The 22,413-nt window shown below is 54.2% G+C and overlaps 8 protein-coding genes across 8 annotated transcripts; 4 read left to right on the forward strand and 4 right to left on the reverse strand.

The window, feature by feature from the left end:
• Nucleotides 1-14: 14 nt before the first annotated feature.
• BBA_00562 (purine permease) lies at nucleotides 15-1,867 on the reverse strand (the record flags this gene model as incomplete). Its single annotated transcript, XM_008595659.1, has 2 exons — nucleotides 15-1,356; nucleotides 1,449-1,867. 2 exons carry the CDS (start codon nucleotides 1,865-1,867, stop codon nucleotides 15-17), a joined length of 1,761 nt encoding a protein of 586 aa, XP_008593881.1.
• Nucleotides 1,868-2,850: 983 nt separating this feature from the next.
• On the reverse strand, nucleotides 2,851-3,234 carry BBA_00563 (uncharacterized protein; the record flags this gene model as incomplete). Its single annotated transcript, XM_008595660.1, has 1 exon — nucleotides 2,851-3,234. The coding sequence occupies one exon, from the start codon at nucleotides 3,232-3,234 to the stop codon at nucleotides 2,851-2,853; it is 384 nt and encodes a 127-aa protein (XP_008593882.1).
• A 761-nt stretch (nucleotides 3,235-3,995) lies between these two features.
• Nucleotides 3,996-4,982, reverse strand: BBA_00564 (uncharacterized protein; the record flags this gene model as incomplete). Its single annotated transcript, XM_008595661.1, has 1 exon — nucleotides 3,996-4,982. The coding sequence occupies one exon, from the start codon at nucleotides 4,980-4,982 to the stop codon at nucleotides 3,996-3,998; it is 987 nt and encodes a 328-aa protein (XP_008593883.1).
• Nucleotides 4,983-6,823: 1,841 nt separating this feature from the next.
• On the forward strand, nucleotides 6,824-8,258 carry BBA_00565 (annexin-like protein; the record flags this gene model as incomplete). The annotated part of the gene is made up of 3 exons (XM_008595662.1): nucleotides 6,824-6,890; nucleotides 6,944-7,923; nucleotides 7,977-8,258. The coding sequence occupies 3 exons, from the start codon at nucleotides 6,824-6,826 to the stop codon at nucleotides 8,256-8,258; spliced, it is 1,329 nt and encodes a 442-aa protein (XP_008593884.1).
• A 490-nt stretch (nucleotides 8,259-8,748) lies between these two features.
• BBA_00566 (uncharacterized protein) lies at nucleotides 8,749-9,504 on the forward strand (the record flags this gene model as incomplete). Its single annotated transcript, XM_008595663.1, has 1 exon — nucleotides 8,749-9,504. One exon carries the CDS (start codon nucleotides 8,749-8,751, stop codon nucleotides 9,502-9,504), a length of 756 nt encoding a protein of 251 aa, XP_008593885.1.
• A 922-nt stretch (nucleotides 9,505-10,426) lies between these two features.
• On the forward strand, nucleotides 10,427-12,335 carry BBA_00567 (uncharacterized protein; the record flags this gene model as incomplete). The annotated part of the gene is made up of 2 exons (XM_008595664.1): nucleotides 10,427-10,633; nucleotides 10,707-12,335. The coding sequence occupies 2 exons, from the start codon at nucleotides 10,427-10,429 to the stop codon at nucleotides 12,333-12,335; spliced, it is 1,836 nt and encodes a 611-aa protein (XP_008593886.1).
• Nucleotides 12,336-15,668: 3,333 nt separating this feature from the next.
• Nucleotides 15,669-17,860, forward strand: BBA_00568 (uncharacterized protein; the record flags this gene model as incomplete). Its single annotated transcript, XM_008595665.1, has 2 exons — nucleotides 15,669-17,251; nucleotides 17,821-17,860. 2 exons carry the CDS (start codon nucleotides 15,669-15,671, stop codon nucleotides 17,858-17,860), a joined length of 1,623 nt encoding a protein of 540 aa, XP_008593887.1.
• A 444-nt stretch (nucleotides 17,861-18,304) lies between these two features.
• BBA_00569 (uncharacterized protein) lies at nucleotides 18,305-20,197 on the reverse strand (the record flags this gene model as incomplete). Its single annotated transcript, XM_008595666.1, has 1 exon — nucleotides 18,305-20,197. The coding sequence occupies one exon, from the start codon at nucleotides 20,195-20,197 to the stop codon at nucleotides 18,305-18,307; it is 1,893 nt and encodes a 630-aa protein (XP_008593888.1).
• Nucleotides 20,198-22,413: the final 2,216 nt, after the last annotated feature.

The following is a 22,413-nucleotide window of genomic DNA, read 5'->3' on the forward strand; positions in this document are numbered from 1 at the left end:
AAAAATCAAACAGTCTATCTCGCGTCTACATTATCGTGCACAGGTGCCTTTACTTGGTGCCCATTGACAGGTTGCTCAAGATCCGTCTCGTCGGCATCGACGTCTTCTTCCAGCTCCTCGGGGAGTGTCAGGTTGAGAATCATGCACACGGCCGCGGTGATGGCAAAGCCGGTCTGCATGATGAGAACAATGGCATCATAGAATCCCTGGAGGGACTTGTTGTCGCCCTTGTACGTGAAGATGTGAGAAAAGTAGGTGGGCACGAGCGTGGCGCCGTAGCCGAGCGACAGGCCGGCGGTGAGGATGAAGCGGTTGCGGCGCGTAAAGACGACGCCGCGGGCGATGATGGCGACGCCAGAGACGGCGACGGCGGTGAAGAGGAAGGTGGTCATGCCGCCAATGACTGACGAGGGGATGGAGACGATGGCGGCGGCCAGCTTGGCAAACACGCCCATGACGACGAGGAAGAAGCAGCAGGCGTAGCCGGCACGGCGGTTGGCGCAGCGCGTCAGGGCAATGACGCCGTTGTTCTGGGCAAAGGTGCTCATGGGCGTCATGGTCATGAGGCAGGCGAGCAGGCCGTTGCAGCCGTCGGCCAGGACACCGCCCTGGATGCGCGACTCGTAGACGGGGCCGTCGACCTCGAGCTTGGACACGTCGCAGGTGGCCGTGATGTCGCCAATGGCCTCGCACGCGCAAATAACGTACACGGCGAGGATCGGCAGCACGAGCGGCCCGTAGAGCGACAGCGGGAACGTGTGCATCCAGACAAAGGAGGCGACGGGCGCCACGTCGATGCCCGAGCGGTCAAAGTAGCCGCAGGCCGCGGCAATGATGCAGCCGACGAGCAGGCCAATGACAATGGACGTTGACTTCATAATCGGCGAGCCGAAGCGCTCGCAGAGCATAATGGTGATGAAGACGGAGAAGCCGAGGCCGAAAAACTCGGCCGACCCCCAGGGCAGCGGGTGCGGCGCGGCGGTGCTCGGGCAGGTGGCGAAGAGGCCGACGGCAGTGGCCGGGTCGGAGCAAGGGCCGGAGCCGCCCATCCAGTCCTTGAAGCCGCTCTCGATGAGGTGCACGCCGATGAGCATGACGGTGGGGCCGGTGACGATGGGCGGGCACATGCGCAAGAGGACGCGCGCGGGGATGAAGGAGATGAGGATCTCGATGAGCGCGCACAGCGCCGACGTGCCGATGAGCGCGCCGTAGCCGCGCGGGCAGGGCAGCGGCGCGCCGTCGGGCGTGGACGGGCAGTAGCCGTTGGCGTACATTTGCTGGAAGCCGCCGAGGGCGACGGGGATGAGGTTGAATGAGATGCCGACGACGGAGATGACACCAGTGCCAACGTAGTAGCTATAATAAAGTAGTTTTGCATGCAACGGTCAGCAGGGGAGGGGGGATTTTGCTTTTTGGTGGCGGTGGCGGGGGGGGGGGGCTGGGCTCACGAAGATTTAAACAGACGAAACCGGGTGATTTGAATCGTCGACAGGACGCCGGAGATGATGAGCGCCGTGGAGACGAGGTATTGCTGCTGGTGCACCTCGAGATTGGCCCCCGACGTGCCGCTGAGCAGCAGCGGCGGCGTGATGATGCCCGCGAGCATAGCCAGCGCGTGCTGCAGACCGAGGAGCAGGCTCAGCAGCACGGGCACGCGGTCGTTGAGGCCGAAAAAGGGACTGCTCGAGGCGGAGCGCCGCATGAATGGCAGATTGGGGCGGAAGAGAAAGGCATAGTCGTAGTCGCCAACGAGGCCCTTTTTGGTGGTAAAGGCTCGCTTCACGGCGCGGAGCCGGGAACTCAGGGTGCGGCGGCGATGCGGCGAATGTGCGGGGGCAATGGATTGAGGCCCATGATCTTCATCCATCTTGGATAGAGGAAGAGAGAGAGAATAAAAAAGAAGATAAAAACAGGAGAGGGGGTTATCGTTTTCAATTCATGTACAAGTTCAAAGATGGGATAGGGTTTTCGGGGAGCGGTTATGATCAGGCGAACCTGCTGAATCCTGGCGGTTGTTGGGGGCAAACCTGCTGAAGCCGATTCGTGAGAAACTCGATAATAAGGCAAATGTCGGGCCGGTTGTTGAAAGTTGGCAAAGAAGAAGTTGTGCAAGGCTGCAAGGCAAGGCAAATCATATTACAACCAAGACCATTGATAAGAACCCACTTGAAGATTTTCTTTGCAGCTCGGGTGGGCAGTAAGTGGAGAGGACCCTTTCTAAGAGATAACGCGGAGCCGTTTTTAATTTTCATTTCCATTTAGTCTAGTCATCGATCGCGTATTCCTCTTGATTTCAAGGTAGGCTCGTACGTTGATAGACCATCATCAACGGGCGGGCGGAGGACGCCGACGAAAGGACAGTGTTGTTTTACCCCGTACGAACAGGCAGGGCACAGTGAAGCAAGTTGATGGAGCCGGGTGGCATTTTTTTCCTCGACAACGGCAATCCCTAGTTAGTTGCTGGTGACGGCAAACTATATAATTGCCTAGTCTGTGATAGGTCATCGGCGGCCGATCATGCTCCGGTTGCCAGCATACACCTGCTCTATTTGACGGCACTTATTTCTTATGTAGAGGATCCTGTCGGCACATTGAACAGGACAGAGGAAAACAAAGAAAAGTCAGCAATGAGTTAAATGTATTCGTAACTCTCAAAGTAGTATCTCGCAAAAGCAAATCAGCTTCCGTAGCTCAATTATCCTTCTTCATTGCCCTGCGTCAACCACCAATCCCCATATCCAGCTCCGTCACCGCCAATTCATCCTCTCTCTATCCTCTTCACCACCACTAGCACCATCACCCTTCATCCCCCCGCCCCCTCTCCACAAGACAACACGTCCGCATTGTTCTTCACTCTGCCGCCCTCTCCTCGTCATTCTTCTTCTTCCGCTGCGCCGCCCGCAGCTCCGCCTGGTAGTTGCTCTGTAGCCTTCTCCGCGCGCGCCTCCGGAAGCAGTAAATCGCCAGGCCGCCGAGCGCCACGCTCGCGGCGACGAGCGCAATAAGCAGCCCCACGAGGATGGTGTTACGCACGGCATCGACCTCGGTCACGATGCGCTCGACGGGGATATATGTCATGCCGTCCTGGCTGTCAATGGTGGCGGATGCCGGCTGCTGCTGCTGCTGCTGCTGCTGCTGCTGAGACGTGGTCGGCGATGGAGAGGACGACGAGGAAGACGAGTCTTGCGCGGTGGTGGTGGCGTAGAGCTCGTGGCCGATGAAGCCAATTTCCATCGTGATGGGAGTAGACTGGTCGTATCTGATGACAAGTTTTTTTTTGATCAGGAAAAGAGAGAGAGAAAGAGAGCGTTTTGCTGCGTGTGAGGCGGCTTGCTGAAGCTCGAGGTTTTGATGGCGAGGATGACAAAAGTGAAGAGTGCTCGATTCTGATGCAGCTCAAATAATTGCGACGATTTCTTGATCCAAGGAGATGCAGAGACCCGTATTGCAGGACATTTCGTGCTACATGGTGACACTTGCGATTGTTCTCGCAGAGTGTCGGCGCGATGCATCACACAAACGCAAGAACAATCGTAACCGGCCCGTTTGCTGCTGTTGCATGCCGCAGGCAGTGGGCTTCGTCAGCAGTGTACTATGCATGCATTGTGTCACATTCACCTGATTACATTTTTGCATGGCACTCGTCTTCAATGGGGAATAGTCTTATTATTGAATACAGTATATATCTAATATGCAAGGGAAATAATGTAGTAGTAATATCTATACAAGGGAAAATAAGCCGTCTGTGTATACAGCACATTGGGCATTTGTGCCTTTAGTTGCGTCGGTGTTGCCCGGAAATTGCGAGTTTTGGTGAAACAAAGGGAAAAAATATTAAATCCGGCGAAAATCAACCGACGTATAGATGCGTGGCAAACATCCTTTTTCTCCTGGTTTCCATCCAGTCGTGCAACCCTCATTCCATCAGTCTGATACATGTCGTGAGACGTTCATATTCTATTCTGTGTAATCGTAAATTTCGTTTCAGACAGCTCTCAGAGACGTCGACCAGTGGTATTGGTTGAGGGGTAGGGAGGATGCCACTGGCCATTGTCAAAAGTGTGAGTCCATTGGCCATCATCAACCGGTGGCGTGGCCGACGACGGCGCATCGGTGGTCGAAGCAGTTCCTGCCAAAGAAGTCGTGCTAGGTCTCGCACTGGAAACCGTAGAGATCGCTGTCCCAGGAGTAGTCTGTATGGCCGTGGGCTGAGAAGAGTGACTGGCGTGGGTGCTAATCTGGGTGGCAGACTCCGAGGATCTTTGCGCGGGTGCGGTTTCTGTCCCAGCAGGCTTTTCACTAGAGGTCAGAGACTTGGATGTAGTCAAAGTCGTGCTATCCTCAGCGGTGGTAATGGTTTTCGAGGTAGTGGTAGTTTCGTGAGCAGCGGATGAGTTGCCAGCGCTGACGGTGGTGACCGTGACCAACGTCGTGGGAGTAGCGGAAACGACAACCGTAGAAGGCTCAACGACGGTAGTGGGAACAGTAACCGTCTTGGTATCGTTCTGGATGCCCGTAACGACTTCAGATACCGTGACTGTTTGAGTGTTGTTCACAACCTTTGTAACAAAGGTTGGCACAATCACCGTCTCAGGGCCAGCCGTGACAGTTTCCGGATTCGTCGTCACCGTGATATATTTCGTGACAGCGCCTTTCGTTTGCGTCTGCGTAACAGTTTCGGTCACTGTCACAGTTGCAGCGCTTTGCGAATGGGGAGGGCTGCCACCGCCGCCAGTAGCGGTTGGACTGCTGCCACCGCTGGTGTTGCTGCCATCATCTCCAGAGTCTCCTCCCGTCTGCGTGGCGGGGCCGGGCTCCAGGGGCACGACCGAGTACGAAGGTGCCTTTTGGTTGACATTGACAGCGTGGGCGAGGATGGCGTCTCGAGCTGAGTTGTAGATGCGGATACGAGGAAACGCAACCGTGGTGGCAATGCAGCTTGAAAGACCGACGAGGAGAGTGGCGGAGGTGCGCATCTTCATTGAGATCAAGAGGGTAAGTGTGAAGGAAAAGAGTGAAGAGAAAGATACAGTGAAGACAAGAGAGGAAGGGATGGGCAGCTCGATGCCGCTGAGGCTGTCGTGGTACTCAAGTCCAAAGTATGTAGTGACAGTGGGCAAACGAGGCGTTTCCAAGTAGTCAAGACTGTGAGATTTAGGTCGGTGTCAACGATCAGCGTAATGAGAATAAATTCGTATATGCAAGAGAGGTGAGATGAACGATTCGCACATGCATGGGCGCGATGGCCTTTTTGCTCTGCGGTCCATGATGGGGGCTGGCAACGCACAAGCGGTTTGATGAAAAAGGGTGCATGAAGTCGGTGGCTGGTAAAGCCAAAATATTAACTGGTGGTTGGGTGGTGCCGCTGGAGCTGGCTGGAAAGGGAAACTCTACAGCGGGAGAGAGTGGGGCAGGGCAGCTCAGCTCAGCTTCAGGGACATTTATCGGTAACGAGTGGGGTTGAATAGCACCAACTACTGTTTTTACAGCTCTGAGCACCTTTGTTCCAGCGTTCCAGGCGGGTTCCATTTGCAGTCTCGGACCCCTCCTTGCCTCCCCAGCCACTTCTTTAATATCGTCTCCCTTGTCGCTGCTAGCGCCATTCGAGGCTTGCAGATTTGAATGCACGACATTTTCGGCCGCACTGATAGAAATCCCAATCGTCCGATCCTATTCTCGCTTTTCGCATTGTCTGCATTGTCCATCGCTACCGCATTCCCTGCCGTAGCCCCCAACTTCTCCGCAACAAAATTGCGCTGATCAGATTGCGTTGCAAGTGGCAAACTGGCCACGCCACGCTTCAACGGTCCTTGTGGCGGTGCTGGAGGAGACGCGGCATCGAGTCGACCTGGTGTGCCAATGTGCCTGGCCAGGCCACTGGCCCGCCATGACATTCCCAGACACTATGTAAAGGCAAAAGGGAAGCGGCAATCGAGACAGTCTCAATTGATAGAAGCATGTTGAATTGGTCTAGAAGATCTCAACTCAGAGCTGATGGGAACTGGCACATTGTGTGTGCCTGGTGGGGTGCCACCGATCTTGGCGACATTGACATGGTTTCCCTGTGCCACGCAACGTGGTGGCCTGCCATCCTGCCTACCTGACACAACCATAATTGACAGCAAAGCCATGAACTGTGTGCAGTAGTCAATCGTGAAAAGGTTCATGTACTAGGTCTTTGTGTCTTCAAGAACTTGTCATCATTGCCGAATTGCCTGTTCTGCCTGTTCTACCTCTTCACGAAACAGATGAATGGCTTGAAAGCCAAGGCTGTCCTCGGTGACGTGGTTCGACAGCTCCGCCAAGGCGCACCACCAAAAACTGCAGAAACCGACCAAGCGATCAGGGATCAGGAATCAGGAATCAGCCTAGTCAAGACTCAAGAGTCTCAAGTCTAAAGAAAGGGTGACTGGCTAGAGGCCAAGGGCGTTTCTTGCCCCAGAAATTATGCTCAGCCTGTTTGGACGGTCATCTGCCAGTTGCAAGTGGCGCGGACCATCTCTTTTGACAGTAGGACCGTTGCCAGCACCTTGATAATTATTTTTACCTCTGTAATAAAGGCCCAAAGCCCTCGTCCGGGCCTGCTGGACCACCAAGAACCACCTAGCCGCAGCACTAGAGGGGCACAGCCGAAGCTTGAGCCCATCGTCATCGTCGTCATCGTCCACGTCGCCATAATTTTTACTTGGCCTTTTCCACATTACTTTTTCATTCAATACACCTAATTTCTAGAGTAAATAAAGGCCTCACGGCAGCATTGTGGCATCCTCGCGCCCCGTCGCCGATAATCACCAAGATCGCATCTTCTACCCCTCACTCGCAAATGTCGTACCAAGGTTACGGCGGCCAAGGCTATGGCGGCCAGGGTTACGGTGGTCCAGGCTACGGTCGTGAGTCGCACCCAGCTCATGAAACGCATCAATCTACTGACAATGCCTCGCAGAACCGCCTCCTCAAGGTTACGGACAACAATACCCCCCGCCTCAGGGCCAACATCCTCAGTACGGCCAGTATCCGCCCCAGCACCAGCAATACCCTCCTCAACATGGCGGATACAATCAGCCGCCGCCCGGCCAATTCCCCCCTCCCCCCCAGCAGGGCTACGGCCAGCCTCCTCCTCCTCAGCATTATGGCCAGCCGCCTCCCGCCCAGTACGGCGGCGGCCACCACCAAGCGCCGTCCTACGGCGCGCCTCCGCCGGGTCAATACGGCGCTCCTCCCCCTCACGCGCCGCCTCCGACGCCGCCTTCGCTCGGCTACGGTGCTCCGCAGATAATCAACTGGGATGCGTCGGGCGATGCGCAGGCTCTCCGAAGCGCCATGAAAGGCTTCGGCACCGACGAAAAGGCCCTGATCCATATCCTATCCAACAAGGACCCTCTCCAAGTCGATGCCATTCGCGAGGCCTTTTCTCGGAACTTCTCGCGCACACTTACAGACGATCTCAAGTCGGAAACGAGCGGATACTTTGAGCTTGGGCTGCTGCAGCTGGCCCGCGGCCCCCTCCTTGCCGATGTCTACAATCTGTTTGACGCCATGTCCGGCCCTGGCACCAACGAGCTCCTGCTAAATGATGTTCTGCTGTCCCGCTCCAACGCTGATCTGAGGGCCATCAAGCAGGCCTACTACAAGACCTTCCGTCGCAGTCTTGAGGACGCGGTCAAAGGCGACCTCAGCATGAAGACGGAGCGCCACTTCATGATGGTCTTGGCCGCCAACCGTGCTGAGGACGCGGCACCTGTTGTTCCCCAGCAAGTCGACGGCGATGTCATGGAGTTGTACAAGGCAACAGAGGGCAAGATGGGTACCGATGAAATCCTCGTTTGCAGCATTTTCACCAGCAGGAATGACAACCAGCTGCGCGCCATTGCCCACGCCTACAAGCAGCGCTTCAACAAGGATCTCGAATCAGTCGTCAAATCGGTATGAAAAAAGGCCTTTCCAGTTTGTGATGGCGATACTGACAATTTTTGCAGGAATTCTCTGGACACATGAAGGAAGCCCTTCTTTTCCAGCTCCGCCACGCCGTCGATAAATACATGCATGCCGCCCAGCTCTTTGAAGACGCCATGGCGGGCATGGGCACCAAGGACAAACTTCTCGTCGGCCGCGTCGTCCGATACCACTGGGACCGCAGCGAATTGGCGAATATCAAGGGCGCTTACCAGCAGCGCTACCGCCGCAGCCTCGCCAGCCGCATCAAGGGTGAGACATCGGGCGATTACGGCCGTCTGATGGTTGCCTGTATCGGCGAGTAAAGACAGGCGCGCTTGGAAAGGAGACAGAGATTTTTGTTCAATGGTTTACCTTCCCTGTATGCTATCGATTACTTTGATTATAACCTTTGGCTAGCAAAATGATAATTTGTGCAGCGGTCCAAAGTAGGGCCAATTCATTCGAATATCAGATTTACATTCACAGCGCAACACACGCCACTGCGACTTCACATTCTATTGAGCAGAGCACCACGTGATCCTCCAAAAGTACACTTGTTGGGCATGACTGCAAATTTGGCCCAGTGAATGACAGGTGAGGAGATGAGCTTTGGATAAGGCAGGTACAGGCCACCAAGCGATTTGTGAAGCTCGCGCCTGCTTCCATGCACGTATAAAACTTCACCCTACGTGGCCATGCTCTTCAGACAAGCTCTTTTCTGCGCCATACACCATTATGCACAACCATATTTACCTTTTGTTGTAAAAGTATGCAGTTGACGCTTGCATACTGACACTCTTTGCGGTATTCAACATGGGCGTGGCACAAGGACCGAGCCTGTCAACCACGTGCAAGTCGGGCGACTGCGTCGACACATCCTCTCCTTGCAAGGCTTTGAAGTCGACTGAAACGTTTTCTTGGACCGAAGCAGACACATATTATACCAAGCTGTTCAGAGCGTGGGACAATCTTCCTATCCACGATGCATCCACAGAAACGGAACTACTGCTAGAGCTAGACCACATCATTTCGCTTTTCGACTCGTACATCGGGCACAATGACCTTGGGTTTCGGGCATGGGTGAGACGCCATCAGCGCGCCATGGACCTCGGGTTGGTAGAGACGCCGACGTGGCCAAAGCTATACAGACTGAAGGGTGGAAAGCAGAAGTGGCGAGACGAGGCCTGGGTCAGTCGCTACAGTTTTTTGGTCAATCAGCGCGACATAATTACGAAAAGCAGACTGCAACGCATAACTTGCTGTGAGCTTGCAGACAAAAAGTGCTTCTTTGGGCTCTCGTGGGCGTATCCGAGACAGACTGTCCGAACCGTCCAGTCCACGCAGCCTGCGCGACTGCGGAATCGTTGGTACGAGCCGCTGGACAATTGCCTCGCCAGAATGGCGGCCGAGTCACACGGACGATTGGACTTTTACGCGCTTCATGCAGAGTTTTGGGGGACTGGCACGCCGGCTGACACGGTGGTGACGGCGGGCGACTGCAAGGTTAAATGCGAACCTTTGGAAGACGTTGATGTGAAGCATGTCGGATGCATTAGGAATAAAGTCTAAATCGAGACTTTCTGGCTGGCGTTGGAAGAGTTGAAATTCTCGTTGCTTTGTTGCTTTGTCTGGTTCTCATTTTTACGAGTCCATCAATATGTTGGCATTGGCTTTGTCTAGACAGTTAGCGTCTGTATGAGTTAGCATCGCGTTAACAATGCTTCAAATTGCTATGTGAGAATCCCCCTAAAACTAGCATGGATTAGGCAGGTAGTTAGTTAGATCCAGTTAATTAATTAGCCAAAGCTAGCGAATGCAGGAGGGGCCCACAAGTTTTGGCCGTAAAAAATTGGTTACCCTTGTGCTATTTATGCCTAAATATCCAGGCAGAAATAATTATTAGGGGGATATAATTGGCGAATGATGGAACACGCTAGCATCGTGGATACTGCCTTACTTGCCCTGGCGACTGGACGCGACAAGCATCACCAAAAAAAGCATCATTGGGCACTGAAGTTTGGAGCGAAAGAGTCAGTCCACGATCTTGCACGCATCAGATTTCTGGGTCTTAACTTTTCCACCTTTGGTTGGTTTGCGGGCCAGATCAGGATCGGAAAATTGCTTCATGTGTTTGAGCACGGCAACCTTTACAACGTGAACGGTACGCCGCGCCTCACTCAGCAGAGGGGAACAAACGGCGCAGCTTCATTCACTGCCACTTGGCTCACCGAAGCAAAGCAACGAAGTAACTCACATCCTTTTCCATATTCCGATGCGCATGAAGCACCAACTTCACTCGATCCCAGGATTCCTGCAGAAACACACTCCCCTGTGAGGCTTCTTTGCGCGCGTTGGCCGCCAAAGTCGTTCTTTTTGCGCAACACAACCTCCAAAGCAAGCCTTTGGTTATTGCAGCAGTCGGTCAATGTCAATCGTCAAGTTTAGACTGGACACGAAACAACCTGCTATCAGAGAGACAACGACCGCTGCAATGGCACAGCAGAGGTCCCGGCCGGGGCAAGCGGCGTTCAACTTTCCCTCGCCCAACATGCAACGAGCACATCCAGATGCATTCCAAGATGCCGTGATGCATGCCAAGAATGCGATGAGAGCTTACGAACCTGCTGTTCTGCGTCAAGCCGTCCGTGAACTATGGGAGCTGACCCTGGTCGGCTCCGAGTACCACAGCTCCTTTATTGTAAGTCTTGAAAACGTACCGACGAAGCGCGAATATCCAAGGGTAATTTTCTGACTGATGAACTGGAATGCAGTGTAGCACAATGCTTCACAGGGCTCCTCTGGCCACACTGAGCCGCTCCATTGAGCAGCACGGAGCTCGCGCTGTGAAGGCCGCGACGAGCGAGATTGCCAAGCACCTAACGATGGAGGGCCTGGATCTGGTGGCGCCTATTCTGCTACCCAAGTTGAGTCTCCTGTTTCTGGACAAGGCCCTCGGACTTCGCCTCGAGTCCATCGGGGCGCAGCAGCTCGTCAACGCGCTCGCTAGGGCGGAGCGTTTAGGCTACGACGTTCGCGACATGGTGACGGGGACGGGAGCGGGGACGGGGAACCATACTGGCCCTCCGCGGCAAGAAAAGGTGATTCCCACGGCGAATCCGATCCCCGCACCGCCGGTCTCCATGCTGCCAGGGGGGTCACAGGCAGGGCCGGGGTCAGGACCAGCCTCATCTGGGGCAGTCCTTCTTCCGTCTGACCAAGAGATCATGAAACTTGGCATTGCCTTTTGCGAAAATTGCAACCGGCCCTGTGCAGGCTTCAAGGCGCTGCTGGCGCACCGGCGCAGCGGGCTTTGCGGAAGGCCACCAGCTCCGCTTGATAGATTGGGAAAGGATTACTGCTTGTTTTGCGGACAGCACTTTACCGGAAACGGTGGGCTGGCGTACCACATGAAGAACAATGTCTGCGGCACCTACACATCTGAGCATACCGACGCGTTGACAAGACTTTTTACCGACGCGGACCAAGTATGGAAGACGAACCAGTCGCAGGCGAATACACCAACCAGGGAAGCCCCCATCATCTCGAGCCGATCCACCCCGCAACAGTCCCAGAGATTCGGGACTCCCAAGACTGACCCGTACAGTCAGCTTGATGCCAACAGCCGCCTCGCGTTCGACGCTGCCATGGCCAGGATCGAGTATCAGTATCAGGACGGGCAGAAGAAGGCGGCGAATATGCCGCCGATGCTGCAAAAGACTGAACTGGCTCGGCTGAAGAACCTGTACAACAACAAGCAGAGCACGACGCGCAAAAAGTTTGGCATTAGACTGCGTGAGCGTCGGTCCAAGTCTGAAATCGACGAGGAGCGCAACCGCATGCTCAGCGGCCGTCCGGAAACGCCGGCATCGACAGGATACCGACGCGGCTCGGAGGTGGAGTCGTCGGCATCGACAGGATACCGACGCGGCTCGGAGGTGGAGTCGCCGGCGTCGACGAGAAAGAGAGCTCACTCGCAGGTGGACGGAGCCTCCGTGTCCGCTGGCGACCGTGACAGCGTGGGCGGACAAAGAACGCCAAAATGGGGTCCTGCCACTGAGGTGGGCAGTGATGTGCCTGCATCGCCTGCGAATGGCGCGACAACTGGTCCGACTTCAAAGAGGGCGTCTCCGGTGCTTTCTCAAGCGAACGCGCCGTTGACGACTAGTGTCGCGCCTCAACCAAGCGCACCTTCAGCCAATGGTGCCACGTCGCGACCGATGCCCATGTCAATCGCCGGGTCGTACACGGCACCGATCCGCACGGCGGGCAAGGAAACGGAGGCGATTGAGATTGACGACTACGACGATGACGAGGATGAGGAGGACGACTTCGATGACGATGGCGGTGAGGAGGAAGGAACTGCTAGTGGCGATCAGTCCGACACAGAGATGGGCGGATGAACAGGGGGAAACGGAGCTGCGGTGACTAAGGGAGGAATAGCGAGGATGCGAATGATGACTTGCAAAGCATTTTGCGACGGGGCTAACAAGGAGATGCAGCATTGGCGCATTGTTTGGCTTCTATACAACTCTGGCTGCGAGACATTGTCTGGCATCTATACAACCTTTGACTGCATGACACATTGGCCAAGCGACTACAGTACGCTATGTGATTTTTCGATTGATTGAAATGTCGCGCCATTTTTCTCTACGATACCTTTAGTCCTTTCTACAAAAAGAAGCTCGGGGGTGCAATGCAACTATATCGCAACATGGGATGGAAAGGGTAATGCTGGCACTCCTTTCTTGCTATTATTATCGGCTTTTATCAAAACAAAAAAGTGTGCAATGGCGCAAAAATGGGGGCATTTACAAGACCACACATGGCAATCAGGGTTTTGATTATTCATGGGGGGGGGGGCCAGAGGGAAGCATTTTCGCTGGATCAGGTCGATGGGTGATGTAATGGCTAGCATGGGAAGTAGGGTAGTACTATTTATTAGCTTTGCAAAATTGAAGATTTTCAAAAACATGTTGCTCTCAAGCATCAAGATGCGAGGGTTCGTAAGGGAGATGAGCTAGAAGAATGGCAGGACAAGGTGACAGGGTAAGTTATCAAGAGGATGCTAAATTGGTTGATGAGATGAAAGGATGCAGGTATGTATAGTAGGTGCAGCTAAATCTGGTCAGGCGGACGGATGTGAAACACGTTAGTGGCGTGCAGTGGTCGTAAAGTCGTAGCCTAGCCAGGAATTTGTGTTGGTGATGGTAGTGATGTGAGTGATGAGGCAGATGGTGGGTGTGAATGAGGGGGGGTAATGAGATGTGAGCTGTGATGATGATTACATTGCCACGTCAAATTCCGTAAGTCAGGGGGGAAATCGATGCACTGGCCTTTCATCGTGATACATGCGCCCAAGTTTTTTTTTTTTTTTTTTTTTTTTTTGCATTCTTTTTCTGGCTGTGGGCGTGCACGCTGCCTCGAGCATTGACTAATCCGTACGAAGCCCGGAAACAATACGCAATGTCTCTGCCATGAATAATTCAAACTACCCTAGCCCAGTTGCCCAGCAAAGCAATGGAGAGCGAGATGGACGGACGGGGCGATGGTGGTCAGATGCCAATATGCTAACCCCGTATCCATATTTTCCTTCCATATTTAACGCTGGTCACTATAGCCTCCGAGCTTTCTCACACATTAGTTTTCTTGTGATTCTAACCATCCATGATGCGGCGCTAGCGGCGGCCCCCCCGGTGTAAGGTTGAGGCGACCACACAGACACACACTGCCTTACGACGGGGGATCCTTGGTGCAGCAGCGGTCGATGAAAGTAGTTTTATGAAAAGATGTGCTACTCAGTATAGAGTAGTAGTAGTAGTAGCAGAAGAAGAAGTATCGGTATTTGAGTGTTGGGTGTTGAGTGGGTTCCACGCACATCAACGTCCGCGCGCGCGACGACTGCCGAGACAATGGTTACTTGTGCCCCGCTAACGGACATGTTGGACTGTTGGACTTGTGTTGATTCCTTTGAACATTTCAGTTTCCCGAGTTTAAAGATATATTTGCTTTGTATAGTTGCGACACATTTCTATATACAAATTTTCTACATTGGCAGTCCAATAATGGTAAGAATGGCGACAAAAGAAATCAAGTCAAAAAGAGAAAAAGAAAACGTTTAGGTGGGCAATCACGAAACAACAATTGCGCTAAGTCGTCTTGATGAAACACTGACAACTATCCTGGCTCATTAATCTGGATAGGTTACCTGTCACAGAAGGTGCGGTCACTGCGTCGAAAAACTGTGATGAGTGCGCTGGCATTTTCCCTATATTGTATTCCAAATACATTTAAAAAAGAAAAAAAAAGGAAAAAAAAAAAGGACGTTTGTAGACCTGGCACACGAGTTGATTCATTTGAAGAATCATTCGCGCGATGCCTCGTTGACAGCAATGACAACTTCCAACTGCTCAACAGAGCGACCAACTAACTCTTTTTTTTCTCATTACGAATAAACAGTTTATTTACAACTCCTTACATTTCTCTCTTCTTTTTCTTTTTCTTCTTCTTCTTCTTCCTCCTCTTCTTCTTATCATTATAATACCTGTTACAACTTCTTCCGCGCAGCGCCAGTAGTCTCCGAACCGGAGTGCACGGCGCGATGAAACCCGCTCACGGACTCTTTGCAAAGACGGCCCGTGGCGCCGCGAAAGAGACACGAGTTTTCGGCATGTCGTACATTTTTCTCGATGGAGAATGACATTGCGGTCTACGTTTTCCATGTTTTTATTTAACCAGGAAGAGTTTTGTAATTTGTTAATGTTCTCGCGTGGAACTTGCAACAACTTTTTGACTTGGGGGTTGAGCCACCAAAGAAGCCGCGCCGAGCATGTTAAAAGAGGAAGCAAACCAAAACGGATTGCAAGCCTACAAGTCAAAAAGAAACTGAATCAAGGAAAACGCTCGTCTCCGTTTAGAAACTAGTGCACGTTCATTGCGGACACGCCCCTTGCGAGAAAGAACAAAGGACAGCCTTGCCGGAGCCCGGTGCCTCTACACCCTGCAGCCTTTCCTCTCTTCCTTGAAATTTCCCTTGTCCTTTTTTTCAAATTATATGCCCGTTAGTACGTCTACTTGAGACGTTCGCTATCTCTGCTAGATCCAGAGAAACTCTAAAGCAGAAAAAAAGACATGATCAAATAATAAAATAAAAGGCTAGCCGGTAATCCCTGCGCAGCGCGGCGGCATGAATCACAAAACAAGAAACAAATTTTTGACATGTTTCCCCCAGCCCTCATGTAGATCGCAACCAACTCTCCAAAGACTACTTACTTATCCATATATATGCGTGACTAGCAAGGGGTACCCTTGTCTTTGCCCTCTTTTTTTTCTTCTTCTTCTTTTTTTTTTGTTGCTTATTTATAGTTCATCTTGGCAAAGTTCCAGTGACGATTTACCCCGGGCCGGGCGTGTGTCGACTTGGGGCCTTTTCTTATCCTTTTATCAAAGTCACCGGCTATCACATCATTGACTAAAGAGAAGAGGAAATTTCCGCCCATTTCCCGAGACTAGAAATAGATACCGATGAACGCTTTGCAGCGGACTAGTCTAGTACCCTACGGTAGGCGGCTCTTGTGGCATCATTCATCGATTTCGGTTGCCGCCTTGTCATCGGCTATCGGGAGCCCGTTTCACAATCTCGGTCCTTTATATACACACACGCTACCCCTTCTTTTTTTCTTTTTTTCCCCTTCTCTCTTGCGGAATTGATGTGGAAAAAGGACACACCCCCAAAGATGCAGCCGGACAGTAATAAAAAAACCTCCTACCTTACAAGAAAGAAACATGCCGTGGCCGCCGCCCCCATGGAACCTCGATTCAACAACAACAACAACAACAACAACAACAACAACAACAACAACAATAGCGTCCGTCACCATCATCGCCACTCTCGCTCGACGCCACCCTCATTCTCCCGCAGCCACACTACCGCCCGCGCCCTCTCCCGCAACAGTAGCTGCCTCTTCCGCAGCACCGCTCCTCCAGCCCCGGCCCCGGTCCCGGCCCCGACACCGACTGCTGCTGCTGCTGCCCGTCTGTCGCAGCACACCCGCAGCCACACTACCGACGGCACTCTATCCCACAGCTGCAGCAGCAGCAGCAGTGACCTTTTCCGCAGCGCCGCTTCGCAGCATGCTCGCAGCCAGAGCACCCCGGCCACCATCGGCGAGACCACCACCGTGCTCGTCGGCCGCTCACGCAAACCCTTTACTGTCGACCGCCGACTTCTCTGCGCCGCGAGCCCCTTTTTCCGGGATCAGCTGCAAATGCCGAATCGCTACGCCTCGTCGTCGCCGCCGTCGTCGTCGTCGTCGCCGCGGCGCAGCGACGACCTGTTCACGTACCGGCGCATAAAGCTGTGGCTGCCGGGCGAGTCGGCGACCATGTTTGGGCTGTTTGTCGAGTGGCTGCACGCGCCGCGGTCATTTCGGTCATATCTCGACGACACGGCCGCCGCCGCCGCCGCCGCTGCCGCCACGCGCGACCCATTGTCGTCGTCGTCGTCGTCGCCGTCATCGTTGCCGTCGTCATCTTCTTCAGCCTCGCCCGCGCACTTGCTACACTGGGCGCTCGTCCGACTGCACCTCTTTGCCGCGCACCTCGGCCTTGCGCCCCTGCAGGACCTCGCCATGGACGCCCTGCAGGACCTGTACCTCTGCTGCGACTGGGACATTTCGCCCGGCGTCGTCACTTACCTCTACACCCGCTGCGAGACGCGGCCCGCGGCGCGCTTGCGCCGCTGGGCCGTCGCCATGATGGCCTTTTCCCTCGCCGTCGCCGACTGGCACACCACAAGCAGCGACGACACCCGCGTGGTCGCCGCTACAGAAGCAGCAGCAGCAGCAGCAGCAGCAGCATCAGTTACAGCTACAGACGCGGACACGCGGCTCCGCGGCTTGATTGCCGCGTTGCCGGAGCTGGCTGCCGACTATGCGACGCACGTGAAGAGTATGCGCCGCGCGGCGCTGGACATGCGCTTCAAGAACCCGCAGCTGCGCATCCCTGCCAACGCGTTGAGCAATGAGAAGCGCGCGTTTGGCTTTCGAGAGTGCTCGTTTCACTCCCATCGCAGGGCCGTCGGTCAAGGCGCGTGCCCACACGCGGCGAGTGGGCTGCGGAGAGCGGAGACAGGGTCGAGGCTGGATTTGAGAACGGAGGAGAAGGTGGAGGAGGAGGAGGACGACGACGACGACGACGACGATGACGAGGGGGATGAGGACGAGGACGAGGACGAGGACGATGATGATACGAGGCAGTGGGAAAAGGAGTGGGCGGATGAGCTTATGGGGTGGGAGTGGGAGGAGGAGGGCGAGGATGCGTGCGTGCCGACGACGAGTCTGAGACGGCCGCCGAGGAAAGGAGCGTCGGGGCTAATAGAGAAGGGGTGATGATGGTGGTGGTGGTGGTGCGAGTGCGACAATGTTAAAGTCAAAGTTTGGCAGTTACAGGGCGAAATGCCCGCTACGCAAGCTGACGTCACGGGACAGCAACTTGCTCCCTGCTTCTGTATGATATACGTGCTTGAAGCTGGCTTAATTCGACGAGATTCTGAGTACGCCGATCCTCGACAATATATAATGAAAAATGAGCTACAAGAAGATATCACTGGATTGATTTCAAAATTTCAATGTCAATGTAGAACCGTGAATGTATTTGATGCTGGACTTTGCCAAGCCAGAGCCAACTATGGACAATGATATATAAGGGAAGAAAAAAAGAAAGAAAACTCGTAAACATCATAAACCTCATCAAGCAAATTCTTTTTTTGCCGGTTCTTCTCTTGTTGTTGTTTGCCTTGCCCAGTCCTAGTATATAATAACAAGGAAAAGAAAAGGCATGTGTAAAAAAAGAAAAAAAATGAAAAAAAGAAAGCATAAAAGCCAACAGGTACACCGACACCAAGTTGCTCAAGCTCGGTTCGTGGTAAATGCTGCACATTAAGCAGAAATAAAAGCAGGATCGAAAAAAATCCAACGACAACACAAAACAACAATCGCTCTTGTATAGAGAAAAAGGGCAAAAAATAGTAAAAAAAGTCATGGTTCAAAGTCATCAAAGTCGTCATGAAATGTGAGGTTCCTCCGTTGCTGCTTGCCCACCAGAGGCAGCATTCAAAATCTTCAATAGTTTCGAGAGAAGAAAAACATGGCAATACCAAAAGGGACAGAGTAGTGATTCCCAGTAAATAGAACAAGATCCAGTGTAGCCACTGGTACAATTTGTTGAAATGGTGAGGAGGTAGATGCAGGTGTAATGCAGATTGGTCGCTTGCTGCAATGTCTATATGTCCACATGCGTCAAGTCGTTATATGATGGGGTTGATATGTATAGTGCGTCATGTATAAATGTAATAATGTCAGCAGCAGAGTATTTACTGCGGCGACTGGGAGCGGCGTCGCTCCTCTTCCGGGCGGTTGATCGAGCGCAGACGCTCGTCAATGTACGCAAGACGATCTGCCAGCGAGGCATTGTTGCCGCTGCTCTCAGCGGCTCCTCCTTGCCGGACCGTCGCGTACGGCCGGCGGAGAGCGCTCATCTCGATGCGGCCCGGGCTCGAGAAGCGGTTAGGAAACGACTGGCTCGTGCTGGCCATGACAAAAGGGGAGCCGAGCCGCGCGGGGCCGTCGCGCCGAGTGGGTTGCGCGCTGACGGGGCCGCCGAGAGCCGCGTGCGTCGCCGAGGCCGATTCGAAAAGTTTCTGGATGTTGGTGCGCGGAACGAGAAGACTGTCGCGATCGCGCGCAGGCGTCGAGCAAAACTCGGCAAAAGAGTGCGTATCGCTGCGGTGGCTGTTGCTGGACGGGTCCGTCCAAAAGACTGTCTCTAGGCTGGGACGCTTACTACGGCGCGGCTCCAACATGGGCTGGCGGCGCTTCTGAGAGTTGGGTCGGCTCTGGACTAGCCGAGCTGGCGACCCTAGTCGATTTCGAGCGCCTGCCGTCTGATTCTGGCGCACCGGCGCCTCGGACAGGCCAAAGGGGTCCTCGAGCGTGGCCACGCTAGGGCCGCAGCTCTTATTCACAAATGGAGAGCCCAGCGGGGGGGGTTTTTGAAGAGGTGCAGGTTCAATGTCGAGAGAGGGTGGCGCGGCGGCAGCGCTAGATTCGTATTGCAACGCGGCTAGTCGAGCCAAGGGCCCATCGGGTTGCATGGATTCACTCGTGCTCATGCTCAGAGACATGGCCAAATCAGAGCCTGAAAAGACAGAGTGTGGTTGATTGGGTGGTGCTGAGCGCCGGTTCCGGTAGCGACTGGCCGTCTTGCCAAATGGCGTCGGACTGTTGGCATTATAACGGTGGTTGCGTGCGGCCGACCCGGTGCTGGTTTTACAAAGCTCGCGGAGGTGACCACGGGTTGCGGCGCAGGTATGGGGCCAATGAGAAACGGGACGGAGCGCATCCGCCGTTGGCGTCGTATTGCGGCTTCTTGCTTGCGCAGAAGGCCATGATCGCCGCCAACTTCGCTTAGCTTCACGGGCGACTCTGAGACAGACCCCGTGGGGGGGGATGCCGCTCTTGCCGATGCGAAAAGGAGTTACCTTGGGATCTTGCAGATACATCATATAAGTCGTCCACAAGTGCTGGCTCATAGATCGAGTCCAGGGCGCTTTTCTGGATTTGATGGATGAACGGGGCTTGCTGGCGCGATGCGCATCGTTTGCGGAGAGGAAGCTGCCAAAGCGATCGGTAACTTCGGACTCGGGGCTGACGCATTGGCTCAGCTCCTCAGAGGCGACTGAATATCTGCTGAAAAGCGAAGAGCTCGTCTGCGTCGACCGCGCGGTAGACGGGCGGCTGGATTCGTAGTCTGGGCTGGATTCCAGGCTGCTAAGGGTACTGTCGAGAGTCCAATCCGGGAACTGGTGGGGTTCGAGAAGAGGCACCACGCCCGGGGCGGGTGTTTTGGGTGGTGAAAAAGCACGACCTGAAAAGGCCTGTCGCGCAGAATGATAATAGTCGATTGGTTCGATGTGGCTGGAAAAGGGGGGGTAGACAGAGTCAATCATGTCTTCGTCGAGCACGCTAGGCTCTTCGATGCTGGGTATGGGCACATCAGCAGCCGCGACAGATGCGAGGAATTGCTTGGTAGGTGCCAATAAATTGGAAGCAGTTCGCTTGCGGAGGCGAAAGCGTGGTTTAGCGGGCGACTGTAGAGGGGGAGGAATCGAGTCTGCAGGACCTGCGACGGTCGATGGCTCGGGGGTCCTGGGATTGTTATTTGAGCGCGACGGCTGGGCCGCCGACGGGCGCAAGGAGCGATTCATGGCGGGGCTTAAGGTGAAATGGTATGAAATCAACGCAAAAGTCTTTCGAAATTGGTTAGGTATGGAGCAGGGACACTAGGTGTCGCGCGACGAGACCCAAGTCCACCAAGTCTGACGCAGGTGTCGGAGGAAAAAGCAAGGCAGAGAAGCCAGACTATGGGTCGTAGAAGCGCGCGGCGAAGAAGAAACCCGTCTCAGAATGTGCTTATTCGGTCTACAGCGCAGCGACGGTCGAATTGAAGCGACGAGAGCTGAGCGACAGCGACTGATTGGCGGCTGAAAGGTTGTTGTTCACAGAGGCAGTCGGGGATAGCGCAGCTTTGGTGAGCCTAAGCAGCGGCGCCAGGCCCGGCACACCTGCGTGTATATTTACAACGTCAGATATATGTGTCGCGATGATTGGCGAAACGGTTTGAGGATTTTTGGAAAGCGCAAGCCGAGGCGCTGTGTTGGTAGAGGGATGCGCCGGTCCAAGGTCGAGTCGTGATAGGGTGGCGCGCAGTGAGGAGATGGTGAGCCTAGCGCTGGCAACGGTTCGGGATGGCGCAGAAGCGAGCGGGAGTCGAAAATAAAGCGAAAATCAAGCGCCGCGATCGCAAATGTGTTTGACAGCAAAAATCGAGGCGAATCAGCACTCCACAGAGTTGTTGGAGTCGTGGTGATGGGATGGGCGCAAGCAAAAGAAGGACTGGAATGGGGTGTGTTTGAATCGAGAGGGGGGGGAGGAGGACGAGGAGGAGGAGAGGATGGAGGAGGGACGGGGATGGGTCGTAAGCGCAGGCGAGCGGGCATGGGCGAGGATACCTTGGCTTGGGCAGAAGGCAAGTGTCTGTCTAGGTTGAAAAGTGACTTGCCTGGCCTCGGAAAGTGACTTGGGCAGTGGCTCGTTGTGACAACGCTAGGTGCTGGCTGTTGTTGAGGACGCGCGATAAAGGTAGAGGGCCCGCTGCAGGATCTGACAAAGCAAGAGGTACCTAAGGTCCGTCGACGGCGTACTCATCTCTACCGAACGGGGTACCGGTACTTCAAGTCAATGAATGACCACAACCACGGTGACCAGGGTCGACTGGCTGGTTAGAATTTAGGGGACATGGGCATTAATCTTGGTCCTTGGGGTGTTTTCTCTGGAGTCCTGCAGCGGGTCTAATCCACTGTAAAATCACCTAACAAGGCCACCAGTGCCACCACCCACCGCCATAGTGCCATAATAATAAACAGCGCTGTCGCCCAACTCGAAATCATCAGCCAGGTGCCAGGCTAGCAGCAAAACAGTCCAAGTTGGCCCACCAGAGGCCCCCCCCCTCTCGCTAGTCGACCTGGCACGTTGGCTCGCTGGTTTAACCTCGTCTCTCACCAGCACTCAAGAATACAAACAAAAGACGTCCCAGCCTCGCCTTTTCTCACCAACCCACCGCCACCACTAATAGTCCTTTGCCGGTACTCGAATACTTCTCCCGCCGCCCCGATTGCTCGGATACTTTTGCCAGCTTCACCAGGAAGTTCAGGAACCACCCGCCGCCAGGGTCCTCTCCTCGCTAGCGCTGCGCCATCTGGTAATTGCGGTGAACCGGGTTCCGGGCTGCAAGCCTGCAAGCCTCTTCTTCCTCCTTTCTCCTCCGTTCCCCGTTCCCCCCCAGCGAAGTCACGAGGCACAGCGATGAACAAGACATTCAATCCACACAGGTCCTTCCCCCAGCTCAACGTGCATCCTGCATTCGTTCCGGGGACTTGCCGCTCCAAGAGGATCCTCCCGCCCGCCTCCGAGGTCCCTCTCTTTTCGCGGGGACCCTGAGAGACCAGACACCACCTGGTCAACACCTTTATTCTGTTACTCTCGATCCAATCCATCCTGGTACAGCAACGAACGCCTATTTGAATAGATTGGTTTTTGCATGAGTACTGGTAGATATTTAATCCGTACTCCATGGCGCTATACTAGTATTATTTGTTGAAAGCCACAATAAGGAGGCTAGACAGACCATGATCCTCGACTCCCTCTACTAACACAGGTTGACAGCCATCTACAAATACCAATGCCCAAAGCCTCACATAATTTCTCGCCAAATTACGCACACGCAATGGGCCATCCTCATCTCATATTCACCCTCTTGTACATTGATACCAAATAGTCAATAAATCACCTGTCAACCCCATGGGATGCGCTCCCGTCCTTCCCGCCCCATATCCCACCGTTCATGCCGCATGGCGCCCAGCCG

The sequence above is a fragment of the Beauveria bassiana genome, assembly GCF_000280675.1.
Source record: "Beauveria bassiana ARSEF 2860 unplaced genomic scaffold BBA_S00001, whole genome shotgun sequence".
NCBI lineage: Eukaryota > Fungi > Ascomycota > Sordariomycetes > Hypocreales > Cordycipitaceae > Beauveria > Beauveria bassiana.